The sequence below is a fragment of the Zophobas morio genome, unplaced genomic scaffold (genome assembly GCF_036711695.1).
Source record: "Zophobas morio isolate AGI-343-1 ecotype UQ-CSIRO unplaced genomic scaffold, CSIRO_AGI_Zmor_V1 ptg000038l, whole genome shotgun sequence".
NCBI lineage: Eukaryota > Metazoa > Arthropoda > Insecta > Coleoptera > Tenebrionidae > Zophobas > Zophobas morio.
Window position 1 is genome coordinate 4,221,731 of NW_026972143.1, and position 14,700 is coordinate 4,236,430.

General features: G+C 34.0%; 4 protein-coding genes across 7 annotated transcripts; 2 read left to right on the forward strand and 2 right to left on the reverse strand.

Moving 5' to 3' along the window:
- Positions 1-2,668: 2,668 nt before the first annotated feature.
- On the reverse strand, positions 2,669-3,589 carry LOC135140117 (leucine-rich repeat transmembrane neuronal protein 2-like). The gene has a single exon (XM_064070531.1). The coding sequence runs from the start codon at positions 3,587-3,589 to the stop codon at positions 2,669-2,671; it is 921 nt and encodes a 306-aa protein (XP_063926601.1).
- Positions 3,590-4,069: 480 nt separating this feature from the next.
- On the reverse strand, positions 4,070-5,237 carry LOC135139982 (protein takeout-like). The gene is made up of 4 exons (XM_064070355.1): positions 5,098-5,237; positions 4,801-5,044; positions 4,608-4,747; positions 4,070-4,466 (listed from the first exon to the last, which is right to left on the reverse strand). The coding sequence occupies exons 1-4, from the start codon at positions 5,153-5,155 to the stop codon at positions 4,165-4,167; spliced, it is 744 nt and encodes a 247-aa protein (XP_063926425.1). The 5' UTR covers positions 5,156-5,237; the 3' UTR covers positions 4,070-4,164.
- Positions 5,238-5,305: 68 nt separating this feature from the next.
- LOC135139980 (protein takeout-like) lies at positions 5,306-13,321 on the forward strand. 3 transcript variants are annotated; one of them, XM_064070353.1, is made up of 4 exons: positions 5,306-5,373; positions 12,252-12,502; positions 12,559-12,698; positions 12,757-13,321. In XM_064070353.1, exons 2-4 carry the CDS (start codon positions 12,333-12,335, stop codon positions 13,056-13,058), a joined length of 612 nt encoding a protein of 203 aa, XP_063926423.1. In that variant the 5' UTR covers positions 5,306-5,373; positions 12,252-12,332; the 3' UTR covers positions 13,059-13,321. The 3 variants fall into 3 exon arrangements, with proteins under 3 accessions (XP_063926423.1, XP_063926422.1, XP_063926421.1); XM_064070352.1 differs by lacking the exon at positions 5,306-5,373 and adding an exon at positions 11,629-12,207 and having other exon boundaries at positions 12,259-12,502; XM_064070351.1 differs by lacking the exon at positions 5,306-5,373 and having other exon boundaries at positions 11,629-12,502.
- On the forward strand, positions 8,816-10,079 carry LOC135139983 (protein takeout-like). 2 transcript variants are annotated; one of them, XM_064070357.1, is made up of 5 exons: positions 8,816-8,925; positions 8,976-9,219; positions 9,276-9,415; positions 9,473-9,774; positions 9,829-10,079. In XM_064070357.1, the coding sequence occupies exons 1-4, from the start codon at positions 8,871-8,873 to the stop codon at positions 9,772-9,774; spliced, it is 741 nt and encodes a 246-aa protein (XP_063926427.1). In that variant the 5' UTR covers positions 8,816-8,870; the 3' UTR covers positions 9,829-10,079. The 2 variants fall into 2 exon arrangements, with proteins under 2 accessions (XP_063926427.1, XP_063926426.1); XM_064070356.1 differs by having other exon boundaries at positions 9,473-9,897.
- Positions 13,322-14,700: the final 1,379 nt, after the last annotated feature.

Consider the following 14,700-nt stretch of genomic DNA (forward strand, 5'->3'; position numbering starts at 1 on the left):
GTGTATATTAAGAAAAAAAAAGGCAGAATATAAGCCCCGCCCACCCACCCTATCGCAATTCTGATGACTTGTTTTTATTGGTCGTAAGCTGAGGGGCGAAGCTTAACTGCAAAAACCATATTTCCTCACAAAAATTTATCATGTGAAACGTGTTTTAAGTTTATAAGAATGAAAAAAATAATCATAATTGAGATGGGGTGGGTAGGCGGGGTTTATATTTTGCCTTTCGTAATATATATGGTATTCTTTGAACAACATGATACTCAATACGTGTTTTTAATTTCTTATAAGTAAAGAAATAAGTATTTTGCAGTTAAGTTCCGCCCTCTTGGTTTACGGCGAATAAAAAAAATCATTACAATTGAGATAGGGCGGGCGGGCGGGCTTACATTTTATTTTTTCGTTTTAATATATATAGACTTCTTTTCACAACATTAAACTTAAAACATGTTTAAAATGGACAATTTGTATAAGGAAATATTAATTTTGCAATTAAGTTCGGCCCTATAATTGCAAAATCCATATTTTCTTGCAAAACTGTACCATTTTGACCATGTTCTAAGTTTCTTGTTGTGAAAAGATGGCTGTGTATATTAAGAAAAAAAAGGTAGAAGATAAGCCCCGCCCACCCACCCTATCTCAATTCTGATGACTTTTTTATTGGTCGGAAGTCGAGGGGCGGAGCTTAACTGCAAAATCCAGATTTCCGCACGAAAATTTACCATCTTAAACGTGTTTTAAATTCTAAGAATAAAAAAATCATCACAATGGGGATGGGGTGGGTGGGCGGGGTTTATATTTTGCCTTTCGTAATATATATGGTATTTTTTGAACAATTTGGTACTCAATACGTGTTCATTACAATTGAGATAGGGCGGGTGGGTGGGCTTACATTTTCCTTTTTCGTTTTTATATGTGTAGACTTCTTTTCACAACATGAATCTTAAAACATGTTTAAAATGGACAATTTGTATAAGGAAATATCAATTTCGCAATTAGGTTCCGCCCTATAATTGCAAAATCCATATTTTCTTGCAAGAATTTACCATTTTGGCCATGTTCTAAGTTTCTTGTTGTGAAAAGATGGCTACGTATATTAAGAAAAAAGGATGCAAAATATATGCCCCGCCCACCCACCCTATCTCAATTCTCATGATTTTTTGTATTCATCGTAAGACGAGAGGCGGAGCTTAATTGTAAAATCCTTATTTTTCTACGAGAAAAAATACAAAGTGTACTAAATGTACCTACTAATTAAAAAAGAAAACTAAATGAGAAGTCCTACCCATCCGTCTCCATCTAGTTATAATACTTAATCTGTTTTTGGGACGAATAGCAATAAATCTTGTTGATTTAAGCGTCGACAACTATCTTTAATACATTGTATAAATACTGACAAAAAGCTACATCGTAGAAAATGATGGCAGCTATTTAAAATATGAGGGTTCAATTGAATTGTTCCCTAACCGTCCAAATTTTTCTTTCAAATCAAAACAATTTTTACTTCTTGAGCGTAAAGTACGGAAATATAGTAATTGAGTCCATCGGACGAATGGCCAGTTTTGTATTTTTTGCCATGCCCCTATTTTCTTGAAAATAGAGAATGCGCCCGGCGATATTTAATAAGGATAAAATAATAATTGAAATTTGCGTTCCCGTGGCGCAGGGATTGGGGGGTGCTATTGACGCCGGTTCATCCGTTCACCGAAAAGACTCGAGGAATTTTTATGACTTTGTTTGTCTAGATGTGTTTACAATTTGTCACGTACTTAACAGTAACACTTAGTGTGTTCGAAAAATTGCTCAACAAAAATGTATCAGTTGTACTTGTGGAGTTGTGCTGCTTGCAGAGCTGTTATTATTTTATTTGATGTGTTTGTGTGGCGAATAATTAGTGCAGAACTTCTTGTACCCTGTACCTAATTTCAATTGATTTATACAACTGGTTCTCAAGATACCTTATTTAACCGTTTCCATACATTCTAAAGACCCTGTATAAACGATATCAGAAAACAATCATTTTTTATATTTTTTCCAAGAAACGGAATTCTTTGGGTTGTACTTCAAGGGCTAGGGAAGTTCTGTCGAAGTAACCTTGGACCAATTTTTTTAACTCAGTTTTAATGTCCCTTGCACTACTTGTTTTTCTATTCTTTAAACTCTTAACTGATTTATCTTATATATATTTATATGTTCGTTCGCAAATTCGACCTTTGGTCGAGATAAGGTGAAAATTATTTTTGTTTAGGTGCAGATATATTTATGGATGTTCTAATGCTAAAAAAAATTCGTTATTTTTTTTATTTGTACATGTTTTACGGTTTATATTGTATTTTTTATTAAGTTTATATATATTTTTGGTACTTAAGTTGTACTAAATACAAACCCTATATTTTCATTGAATGTTAATTTTCTAGTTTTCACTAAGCCTGCTATTGTGTCGTCCAACCGCTCATAATCACCCCAAAAAATGTTAGTAGATTCAAAAACAACGTTCCGGGTATACATATATCACAGTTGTTTAACAATTTAGAAAAAGTTTTTATATAAAAAAGTTTTTAACAAAATATATATTTTTCTCAAATCGTAAGCGTAGTCTTTTTGTCAAATAAAACTAACGATTAAGTTACATATATACATTTATTGACTATCACACATCTAACACTATCTAGTCTTGACACTTATCCGAAAACACCTGATCCACATTCTTGATCTCGATGTTATTCTCCTGAATCTTCTCCACCAAAGACTTCGCCCTATCACACTCGAACAGCGTCAACTTGATCCCGATCCTCTCCAGCTTGGGCAAATTCTCCAAAATCCTCTCCACATTCAACGAATTAATCTTATTCCCGATCAACTCCAACCGCTTCAAATTATTCAACCCATCAAACTCCCCTCCCGTAAAATTCCTGATACTATTCCCCGACAAATGCAACTCCTCCAACTTCTGCAACTTCTTGAACGTCCCGGGCTGGATCTTCTCCACCTGGTTCGTCGGCAGCTCCATCTTCACCAACCCCGGTAAATCGTCAAACGCATTCGGGTCAATCTGCTTGATCTGGCAGTGCTGCAGCCTCAGCTTCTTCAAATTCTTCAACCCCTTGAAGTAGTTGGCCTCCAGAGGCCCCAAATACTGCTTCTCGATCCACAGAAACTCCAGCTTGTTCAGCTGCAGGAACACCTGGTTGTCGAAGAAGCGAAAGTTGTTGTCGTAGACGCGAAGCGTGGTGAGTTTAGGGCAGCAACCTTTAAACACCCTCGTCGTGATGTTGGGAAAGCCGTGGTTGATCCGAATCGTTAAAATCTCCAAATTGGGGAAATTGTGGAAAAATCCGGGCTCGATGTCCGAGATGTTGCTGGATCGTATCACTATCTCCTTGGTTCCGAGACTCGGGTGGAACGTGTCGGCGAAGAGCGTCCCACGGATCAAGGTCAGGTCTAGCTTCTTGCCGTATCTTTTCATGGACACGGGCTTACCCTTCTCGAACTCCATGGAGCTGCATTTGGTCTCGTCCACGGAGCCGTTGTACTCGCAGCAGTGGGTGGTGAACACTAGGAAGATTAGGGTGACTAGGGCGGTTTTCATTTTGTGGAAAAATTTAAACGGCGACAAATGAGATGGGAATGTGTGTTACTTGAGATGGGTTTGAGTGTCGAATGGGGACTGAAGTGTTTTCTTTATTTGATAAGTACTTATATGATTAAGTAATAGAATTCGCGTTTTGCAAATGACAATTTGCATAAGTAAGAGGACTTTAACAAATTTGTCCTTTGTGCCCTATGAATGTAATGACAGTGTTTGTGAGGGGACTTTGGTGGGAATTTCCATATGACGAACGCTTGGCGACATTCGACGCAAAAACTTTCCTGAACTTTTTGTAGCTTCCATGAAATTTAAAAAAAATGCGATCGAAGTAAGTCGCGTAAAATAGCAGACGTACGTCATATTTCGTCAACAACGAAAGTAGATTTACGATCATCAAATAAATGTTTGATTGATGTATAATAATACTAGTGATCCATTTTTAGCCATGACCTACTTAAATATTTTTTTTAGTAACATCCATTCATTACTTATAATTTATTGAAAGTCCTTTGGCAATAAAGAAGTCCGATATAAGAAACCTAAACTAAATTTAGTCACAAATAAACTGGGTAAAACTAGGGTAAAAATAACTCGTCTTCTGGTACTCTATTGAACACTTGATTGAGAGTTTGCTTCCAGACGGTCCCCATCACTTCGTTAAACGCCGGTCCCACATCCTCGTACACACTTTCAGCGTTCTCATTAAGAGTTTTAACCACTTCTTTGCTAAGCTGTTCGTTGCCGTCGATGATATTTTCAAAATCGAAGACGATCCTTTTGGGTTTCATTTGAAATTTGAAGTCACTGACTCGAAAGAAAGTTTTGTTTTTCTTTGTGTAGCGTTCACATGTTGCCTCGTAACGACCTTCTATGTCATCTGGAAGTAAAGAAGATAAAGTAAGTGATTAAACAGGCAAAACAGGTACGACTTTAAGATGACCTCAACTGATAACATCAGTGCTACACCCATTTTTAGTAATTGTCTTTCCTCAAACCAAATGAATAATTATAAACTTACACAAATAATTTGTGCACTTCCCGTATCCATTTATAGGAAAAAGCAGCAATCGTCCCTTCATGCTATAGTCAGACTCCATGCGAACGGCCGGTGTTAAACACGTATATTTCCAGTAGCACTGATCTCCGGAGAAATTAGCACTTGAATACAAATTAGATCAAGGTATCAAATGACGCACTTAATCAACACTCACTCTGAGTCTGTCATGGTGGAATTCGTCATTCCGAACAGCTTCATGTTCTCGTAAATCTGATGAATTGATACCGCTCCAGAGGTAACGTTGCCTAAATCTACCTTAGTAATGATGAAAGGCTCCAAAGGAACAATCCCGAGATCTTTGTTCCCATCTCGAAGTTTAACAGCAGCGTCGGTGGCCCTTCTATCAAGACATTGGTTCAAGTTGGGGTCGGATTTGCTGCACTTTTCTATATAAGGAGCTGGAAAACCAAAAATTTGTTTATTTATTTATTTTTGAATTAATACAGCTTACGTAACATTTTTGATAAAGAAACGTGTAAGAGTACACAGAAAACGAGTTTAAAAAACATTTTGTGTCAGCGGTTGGATTCTGAATGTCTAGAGATTGTTGTTAACGACTGGTGGTTGTGGAACAACTAAAAATAATACACTATCTACAGGTAAGCGAGGATTTGAACTCGAAGTCCTTGCCGGCAGAAGTCGGGTGAAGGTTGGGTGAAAATTGTGTTTACGAGAGACCAGTTCGGATTTACGCATGATACACATCTGAGAGCGTAGAAATATAAACGTAGGTAAATATTTGGGTTTTTAATAAAAAACTACAGTTCTGAACAATTAATTTTCTCAAAATCGTTAAATTAAATGTAATAAAATACATATAAAATTTGACAATAATCAGTTAGGTAGTTTTATCTCGTTAATAAAAATCGACGTAGACGACATACTATAGACGGACAGATTTTTTTCTGATTTTTTTTATTGCTTGCCCATAGAAGACTAGGAAAAAGTAAAAATTAGCCCCGCCCAGCCACCCGGTCTCTCATTGTTTTTCTTCTGAAATAAAACATTAATCTTATAGCAAATATGTAGTACAACAAAACAAGTTACGTTAGAACTTTGTTTTACTTTTTTTTACAGCATAGGTTCTAATTAATTCCCAATTCCACTCTACAGAAGAAAAAATAATTAAACCCGCCCACCCACCCGCCTATATTTTAGTGATTAATTATATCTGCTCTAAATGAAAGGTGAAACTTATACTGAACCGGCATAAAATTTATCGTTAGAATGAGAAGAGGGCGGGTGGGTGGGGTTAGTACTTGCTAAGATTCTACTGATTTTGGCAGATCTTTTATTGAAAAATGACATACTCTCTAAAAAAATAGTGGTGTTCCACTTGAAAAACACCTTATATACGGGGTTGGGATATAGTTCTCGATGTACTGATTAGAAAAAATTATGTGTTACCTGTTCTTGAGTAAAATTTTAAAAATGTTTGGTTTTGTAGTCGATTTTTTTCAATAATCTTAATAATTACTCCTAATTTATTCGGAGTTTTTGAACAAAGTGTAGAAGTTTTTGAAGAAATGAGGTCTAAACTAACTTTTCGAGGACGAAATAAAAAAAAAATAAGTAATTTTTGGATGTGGTTCAAAAAAAGTAAAATTTTCATATATCCTAGATTTTTTTGTGAGTTTTTTTATTGCTTGCCCATAGAAGACTAGGAAAAAGTCAAAATTAGCCCCACTCACCCACCCAGTCTCTCATTGTTTTACTTCTGAAATAAAAAATTAATCTTATAGGAAATTGTAGTACAACAAAACAAGTTACGTTAGAACTTTTCTTTTTTACTTTTTTTCTACAGCCTAGGTTCTAATTAATTCCCAATTCCACTCTACAAAAGAAATAATAATTAACCCCGCCCACCCACCCGCCTATATTTTAGTGATTAATTGTATCTGCTCTAAATGAAAGGTGAAACTTATACTGAACCGGCATCAAACTTATCGTTATAATGAGAAGAGGGCGGGTGGGTGGGGTTAGTACTTGCTAAGATTCTACTGATTTTGGCAGATTTTTTATTGACAAATGACATTCTCTCTAAAAAAATAGTGGTGTTCCACTTGAAAATCACCTTATACACGGGGTTGGGCTATAGTTCTCGATGTACCGATTCGAAAAATTTATGTGTTACTGGTTCTGCAGTGAAACTTTAGAAATATTTGGTTTTGTAGTAAAATTTTTCAATAATCTTAATAATTACTCCTAATTTATTCGGAGTTTTTGAACAAAGTGTAGAAGTTTTTGAAGAAATGAAGTCTAAACTAACTTCTCGAGGTCGAAATAAAAACAAATTTAGGTAATTTTTGGATGTGGTCCAAAAAAAGTAAAATTTTCATATATCCCAGATTTTTTTGTGATTTTTTTATTGCTAGCCCATAGAAGACTAGGAAAAAGTCAAAATTAGCCCCGCCCACCCACCCGGTCTCTCATTGTTTTACTTCTGAAATAAAAAATTAATCTTATAGGAAATATGAAGTACAACAAAACAAGTTACGTTAGAACTTTTCTTTTTTACTTTTTTTTACAGCCTAGGTTCTAATTAATTCCCAATTCCACTCTACAAAAGAAATAATAATTAACCCCGCCCACCCACCCGCCTATATTTTAGTGATTAATTGTATCTGCTCCAAATGAAAGGTGAAACTTATACTGAACCGGCATAAAACTTATCGTTAGAATGAGAAGAGGGCGGGTGGGTGGGGTTAGTGCTTGCTAAGATTCTACTGATTTTGGCAGATCTTTTATTGACAATTGACATACTCTCTAAACAAATAGTGGTGTTTCGCTTGAAAAACACCTTATATACCTGGTTGGGATATAGTTTTCGATGTACTGAATCGAAAAAATTACGTGTTACTGGTTCTGGAGTAAAACTTTAGGAATATTTGGTTTTGTGGTCAATTTTTTTCAATAATCTTAATAATTACTCCTAATTTATTCGGAGTTTTTGAACAAAGTGTGGAAGTTTTTGAAGAAATAGGGCCTAAACTATCTTCTCGAGGTCGAAATAAAAAAAAAATTAGATAATTTTTGGATGTGGTCCAAAAAAAGTAAAATTTTCACATATCCCACATTTGTTTGTGATTTTTTTAATTGCTTGCCCATAGAAGACTAGGAAAAAGTCAAAATTAGCCCCGCCCACCCACCCGGTCTCTCATTGTTTTTCTTCATAAATAAAAAATTAATCTTATAGCAAATATGTAGTGCAACAAAACAAGTTACGTTAGAACTTTTTTTTACTTTTTTTTACAGCCTAGGTTCTAATTAATTCCCAATTTCACTCCACAGAAAAAAAAAATAAAAAAGTGTAGACGTTTTTGAAGAAATAAGGCATACACTATATAAAGACCGTGAATGGATAACATACGTCTAAATTTTGATCTGATCTAAATGTCTTTCGGTCTATTCGGGGTTACCCTAACTAGGAATTATAATAAATCTATTCGTCCTTCGGTGGCAATGAAATAATTTAATTTAGGTTCGCAAGGCGCCGTTAGCACGTTTACCAATTTGATCTATCCTTTTTATGATCGCTAGAATCATTTAGTTTTATTCTCAGTATTTATCTCCTCATACGGAACCAGAGTATTAACAAAAATTATTTTTTAAAGATTCTTCTAGACCTTGTTTTATGAATTCAAACGCATTATATTACGAAAACTTGTTTATATTTAGTCTGGAGTGCACTTGTCCTCGCATGATAGGAAACGGATTAATAATTACTCTAAAAATACGAATGCACGTATGGCAGTGCGAACACGTGCAGTGTAGTACTAAAAATAAAACATTAAGGTGTAGCGTTCTTGATTTGATCATTAAAAATATAGTTAATAGTAGTAACTTTTTTATGTGGAAAATTTATATTATATTTGTGCCTTGCAACAGGAACCACAAATACTGCATTAATAATGCAATTAATTACCATATTATTGAATTGTGAACGAAAATGCAAATACTTGGTCATTATCATTATTACACTAGAGTTATTGTCAAAAAGTGCATATAAAATAATAATTTACATTACAAGGGATGTAGATTGTGGCCGAGCTTTAGCGAGCTACACAACACACATGTATAATAAACATTTTCTGGCACCGGTTTTAAATTACCATAAAATAAAACAAAAAGAAAAAGAAGGTCGACAATTAAATATGTATTTAAGCAGCTTAATCTTTCTCAAAACCTGCATTTTATCTCAACTCTTCACACAGTTTTGTAAAAATGTTAATCGTGCTTTTATCACTTGTTCTAGTTTGTGTCTCTAGCAAAAGTTTACGTAAGTACCGAAACGATTTTTTCTAATTTCAAAATATTTTAAATTCACAGCACCAGAAATCCAAAAATGCCGAAAATTTGACCCAAAACTGGGCGAATGTTTAGCTGAAAAAGTCGGTGACGCACTGCACAAGTTTAAACAAGGTAACAAGGAACTGGGAATTGTTCCTCTGGAACCTCTTGTTGTACCAAAATTGGAGTTTGGAAATTCTGGTGGTGGATCAGTTGCTATAAAACATGAGTACGAAAACTTGAAGCTGTTTGGAATATCAACTTTTACTTCATACGACTCCGAGTGTGTACCGTTTAGTAACATTTTTCTAAAGTTGATAATTCTAATCACTGTTTTAGGGCGAATTTCAGTGATGCAAACTGCTACTGGCGGTTCAAAAGCCACGCAGAGGTTGTCCGAATGGAAGCTGATTATAAAATGAGTGGGCAACTGTTACTTTTCCCCATAAATGGGCACGGGAAATGTAACACTACTTTGTGTAAGATTCCACAAAATGTTGTATTCGCAGTTAACTCTGAACAGATATAATTTTCAGATGAATGCGAAGCTGTGTACGACACAAAGTGTGAAAAATACGCAAAAAAGAATCAAAAACACATTCGTGTGACTGATTTTATTCTGAAAATAAAGCCGAAAAGGATTGTTTTTGATTATGAGAATCTGATCGACGGGAATGAACAGTTGAGCAACGAAGTTCTAAAGACGGTTAACGAAAATTCCGAGCAAGTGTACGCAGATGTGGGGCCAGTTTTTGACGAAGCTATAGCGAGGATCGAAAAGGAAATTGTTAATCAAGTGTTTTCCAGAGTGCCAGAGGATGAGTTGTTTTTGCCCTAGGTTTTTATTTTCAGTTTACATTGTACAATAAATTATCACATTATGGCATTTTAGATAACTTATTGTATATATTTTATGAGTTTGATTATTTTTCACAAAACGACACAATTTTTCACATTGAAATAGGTCTTTCGTTTCCGTCTGTCTGTTTGTCCGTCTGTCCGTCTGTCTGCCGTCCCGGATTTTTATTCTAACCAACTCACCAATAATGTGAGTCACTTCAAGATTCTTAGTTTATATGTTGTAAAGCAACTTAAGTGTGCCATTGATAAATATATAATGATAACAAAGATTTTTATAAAGTATATATTTAAATATTCTCACCTTTAAATAAATAATGTAAAAATATTCCATCCAGCACTTTTCGGGTTGAAATAAAAGTTTGGAAAACTACCGTAGCAATGTAATTAATTAATAATTACCATATAAATGCGAAATACAAGGTCGACGATTAAATAAACATTCATAAACATAAACCCTTTCTCAAAACCTTTTAGCATTTTATCTAAACTCTTCACACAGTTTCGTAAAAATACTAATCGTGCTTTTATCACTTGTCCTTGTTTGTGTTTCTGGTAAAATTCTACGTAAGTATCGAAATAACTATGTATATCTCATTTCCAAAATAATTTAAATTCACAACAGCAGAAATTCAAAAGAGGCGAAAATCTGACCCAAAACTCGGGGAATGTTTGGCAAAAACACACTTTGACTCAGTTTAAACAAGGTCACGATGAGCTGGGAATTGTTCCTTTGGAACCTCTTTATACATATACAAAAATTGGAATTTGAAAATTCTAGTGTTGGAGGCAACATATGTACGAAAATTTGAAGCTGTTTGGAATCACGTACGATTTTCACTAATTTTGAGAACTGAATCGAATTATATCATGTTATCTTTAAACAACTGAATTGTTTCAAGGTGACCCAACTGCCCTGTAACAGCTATAACGCTCAGCAAGCATGTTTACCAATGTGTTGTTAGTTATAGTTAGTTTTAAACATATAAATTTTATTTTTATTTGATCTTGTATTTAATATTTATTTATCTGCAGAGTACGAATGTTTTCTGATTGTCAAGAAAATAAGAAATACAAAAATTTGTTTACTTCAGAAAACGTTGTTTTTAAAAAAGTATTTAATTAACTTGTTTAAAATAAAAGTACGAAGTTTAAAACTGCATTTTGTTCGATTCTGGTTTAATTAATAATTTTAGTTCTCTGTGTTGAGAAGACAAACTTCTTTCGATGTTTAAACATAAACAAGCGAAGTTAAGCATGTACACTGATAATAATACACTCTTTTCCGTTGGTTATTTGCTTTGAATATATTTTATATTGTTCGTATGTCTGCGGACGGCACCTCCTTGGAATTTGTCATTTACACCACGGGTTTTACTATATAAAGGTTATCAGAAAACAATTTTTTTTATAATTTTTCAAAAAAGCGGAATTCGTTGGACTGTACTTCAAGGGCGAAGGAAGTTCTTTGGAAGTAACCCTCGACCACTCTGTAAATTTGTTTATATTAGTCCAAAAGTGTGAATACATTGACAAAGCGCAAGTCTACGCCTATATTTCTAGTGAGTTTGTTCACTTGAAAATGTTCCGATCAAGAAGTTAACCGAACATACGACGCAAACCAACTGATACATGACTAGCCCTTTTCGTGTTTTCTCACGTTGCTTATCAGTACGCCGCTTTTTTGGCTCTTAACCGTAGTCGTTCTGTGCCATTCACTGGCGTGTATAACAATTTATATTTAATTTAAAATAATCTTACCATAGTGCAATAAATCCATTTTTTTTCTAAATCAGGGTGTATATATATATAATATATAGGGTGATTATGAGCGGTTAAAAGTTAAGGAGAAACAGAACAGAGAAACTATTTGTTAGAAGAAGACCATAAAATAATTACATAATGCACTTTTTGCCTTGAAACAAGAACCGCAAACACTGCATTAATAATGCACTTAATTAACACAGGATTGCGCCTTGAACTAAAAGAACGAAGATGCAAATACTCGTACTTGGCTACTAGCAGTATTACACGAGAGTAATTGTCAAAAAGTACAGTACAAAATAATTAGTTCCGTCACAGGAGATGTAGATTGTGCCCGAGCTTTAGTGAGGGCTGGCAAAATTTTACATTAAAATTCGCTTCTTCGTCGTTCGTGACCAAGCTTTTTTCCCATGATTTATAAGCCACATGAACTTGACACACATGTTTAATAAACATTTTCTAGCACTGGTGCTACATTGCGTCTATAACATAAAAACAACAAGAAAAACAAGGTCGATAATTAAATATACATTTAAAATAACTTACTCTTTCTCAAAACCCGCATTTTATCTCAACTCTTCACACACTTTTGCAGAAATGCTAATCGTACTTGTATCACTTGTAGTTTGTGTCTCTAGCAAAAGTTTACGTAAGTACCGAAACCATTTTGCCTCATTTCCAAAATATTTTCAGTTTACAGCACCAGAAATTCAAAAATGTCGAAAATTTGACCCAAAATTGGGAGAATGTTTAGCCGAAAAAGTCGTTGACTCAATGCACAGGTTTAAACAAGGTAACAAGGAACTGGGAATTGTTCCTCTGGAACCTCTTGTTATACAAAAATTGGAATTTGGAAATTCTGGTGATGGACCAGTTGCTATACAACAGGTATACGAAAATTTGAAGCTGTTTGGAATCACAGCTTTCACTATATACGACTCGGAGTGCGTATTGAATAATACAATTTTTTCAAATGTGGTAACTCTGCTCACTATTTTAGGGCCAATTTCAGTGACGAAAACTGCTACTGGAGGTTCAAAAGCTACGGAAATCTTGTCCGAATGGAAGCCGATTATAAAATGAGTGGACAATTGTTACTTTTCCCTATAAATGGCCACGGGAAAAGTAACAACACTTTGTGTAAGATTCAACAAATTTTGTGATCGCAGTTAACTCTGAAAAAGCGTATAATTTTTAGATGAATGCGAAGCTGTGTACAACACAAGGTGTGAAAAGTACACAAAAAGGAATCAAAAACACATTCGTATGACTGATTTTGTGCTAAAACTAAAGCCAAAAAGGATTGTGTTTGGTTTTGAGAATCTGATTGACGGGAATGAACAGTTTAGTAACGAAGTTCTGAAGACGATCAACGAAAATTCTGAGCAAGTGTACGCAGATGTGGCTCCAGCTATTAACGAAGCTATAGCGAAAATCGAAAAGGAAATTGTTAATCAAGTGTTTTCCAGAGTGCCAGAGGATGAGCTGTTTTTGTCATAAGTTGTCACTGTACAATAAATTATCACAACTGCGACAACTGATCGCAGCGACAATTGATCGCACGTAAATTGATCGCAGCCTCAATTGGTCGCAAGGTAAAAGTCATCGGGAAGTATTTTCTTTTATTAAAACTAAATATTTTGTATTCTGAATTTTAAGTTGCAATAAATTTAGCAATCAGGTAAGGTGTAAATATCGAATTAAAAACAATTTGAATATAGATAAGTGACGAAGTTTGTAGATCCACTTTAAAAATTAAAAAATACGAGCGTAAACATCTTGTTACATAAGATTTTGTATTCATAAATTGTCATTTTGGTTATTTTTTTTAAGAGATTGTTACTATTTATGTCGTTGCTTATTTTACCTATTATATTATAGGAACTAGCTTCATTATAATAAGTACTCAACATAAAAAAAAGTGTTTATTGTTCTTAACTAGATTTATTATACAATTATTTAAAAAATCATATTTTTAACAACCTTTAAATTTTAACACATTTTGATACAGAATTGCCTCTATTGTCTATTCTTGTCTTTATACATATCACCAAACATAAAATTTATGAACTAATGGTACATCTAGAGTATTCATGTGCAGCGAATGTAAATTCCACTGGACGGATATAATACTTATTTTAATCCCTTGTAAATTCCAGCGGATCTTTTACAGGGTTTGAGAAAGGTTTACGTGTATTGTAAATATATATTGCAAAAAATTTTGTTAGAGCGTCAAGAATAATTTTGTGTTACCGGGAAATCTAAGAAATGTAGGTACTTATGCAACTAAAAACTTACTTTTTAGTTATTATTATGTGACTAGTATTGTACTGAAGAAAAATTCAGTTGTATCATATGTGGGTGTAAAAAATACATATACAGGGTTAGTCACGAGAAAACTACTTCTGAGAAGAAAAGCATGAATCACTTACTTAAGTGTCTAATTAATAAGACGAATAAATCCAAATGAACATTACAGTAGCATACCGACGAAATATGTGTCACCATTAAAAACATTATTTTACAATATTTTCACTTTTTTGCACTTTGGTTTAGTCGGAAATGAGCCTAATAGCTACTGTTTTTATGGAACTCGTATGTATTTATTTTGACACTTTTTTAGAAATATTGAAATTTTTGAGAATTGAGAAAAGAAATTTAACTTTATTTTATTTTTCTCATTCATAACAATTATTTATTTTCTCTATAAACGCTATCAAATTTCGCCTGCGATCAACTGTCGCATGCGACCAGTTGTACTTGCGACGAATTATGTTGCGATGAATTGGGACTGCGACGAGTTATCTTTGCGACCAGTTGTAGGTATGAAGCGCTTAGGCAAGCAGTTATACAGATGCGTGCGCTGTTTGTCGTGCGTCCTTGGGCATTTAGTAAATCATATAATAATAATAATAATAATAATAATAATAGGTTTTATTTTCCCAACAGACACAAGGTCCATATAGAGATAGAATCATACATTGATAACTAATGGCAAAAAAAAAAAATGAATAGAAAAAATAATTAAAACTAATAATAATAATAATAATAACAATATAAACATAATTTCCAACCTCATAACAACTAAACAAAATATACTATTAACATTGCATATAGTAGTCAAGTAATTGATCCTTAACCT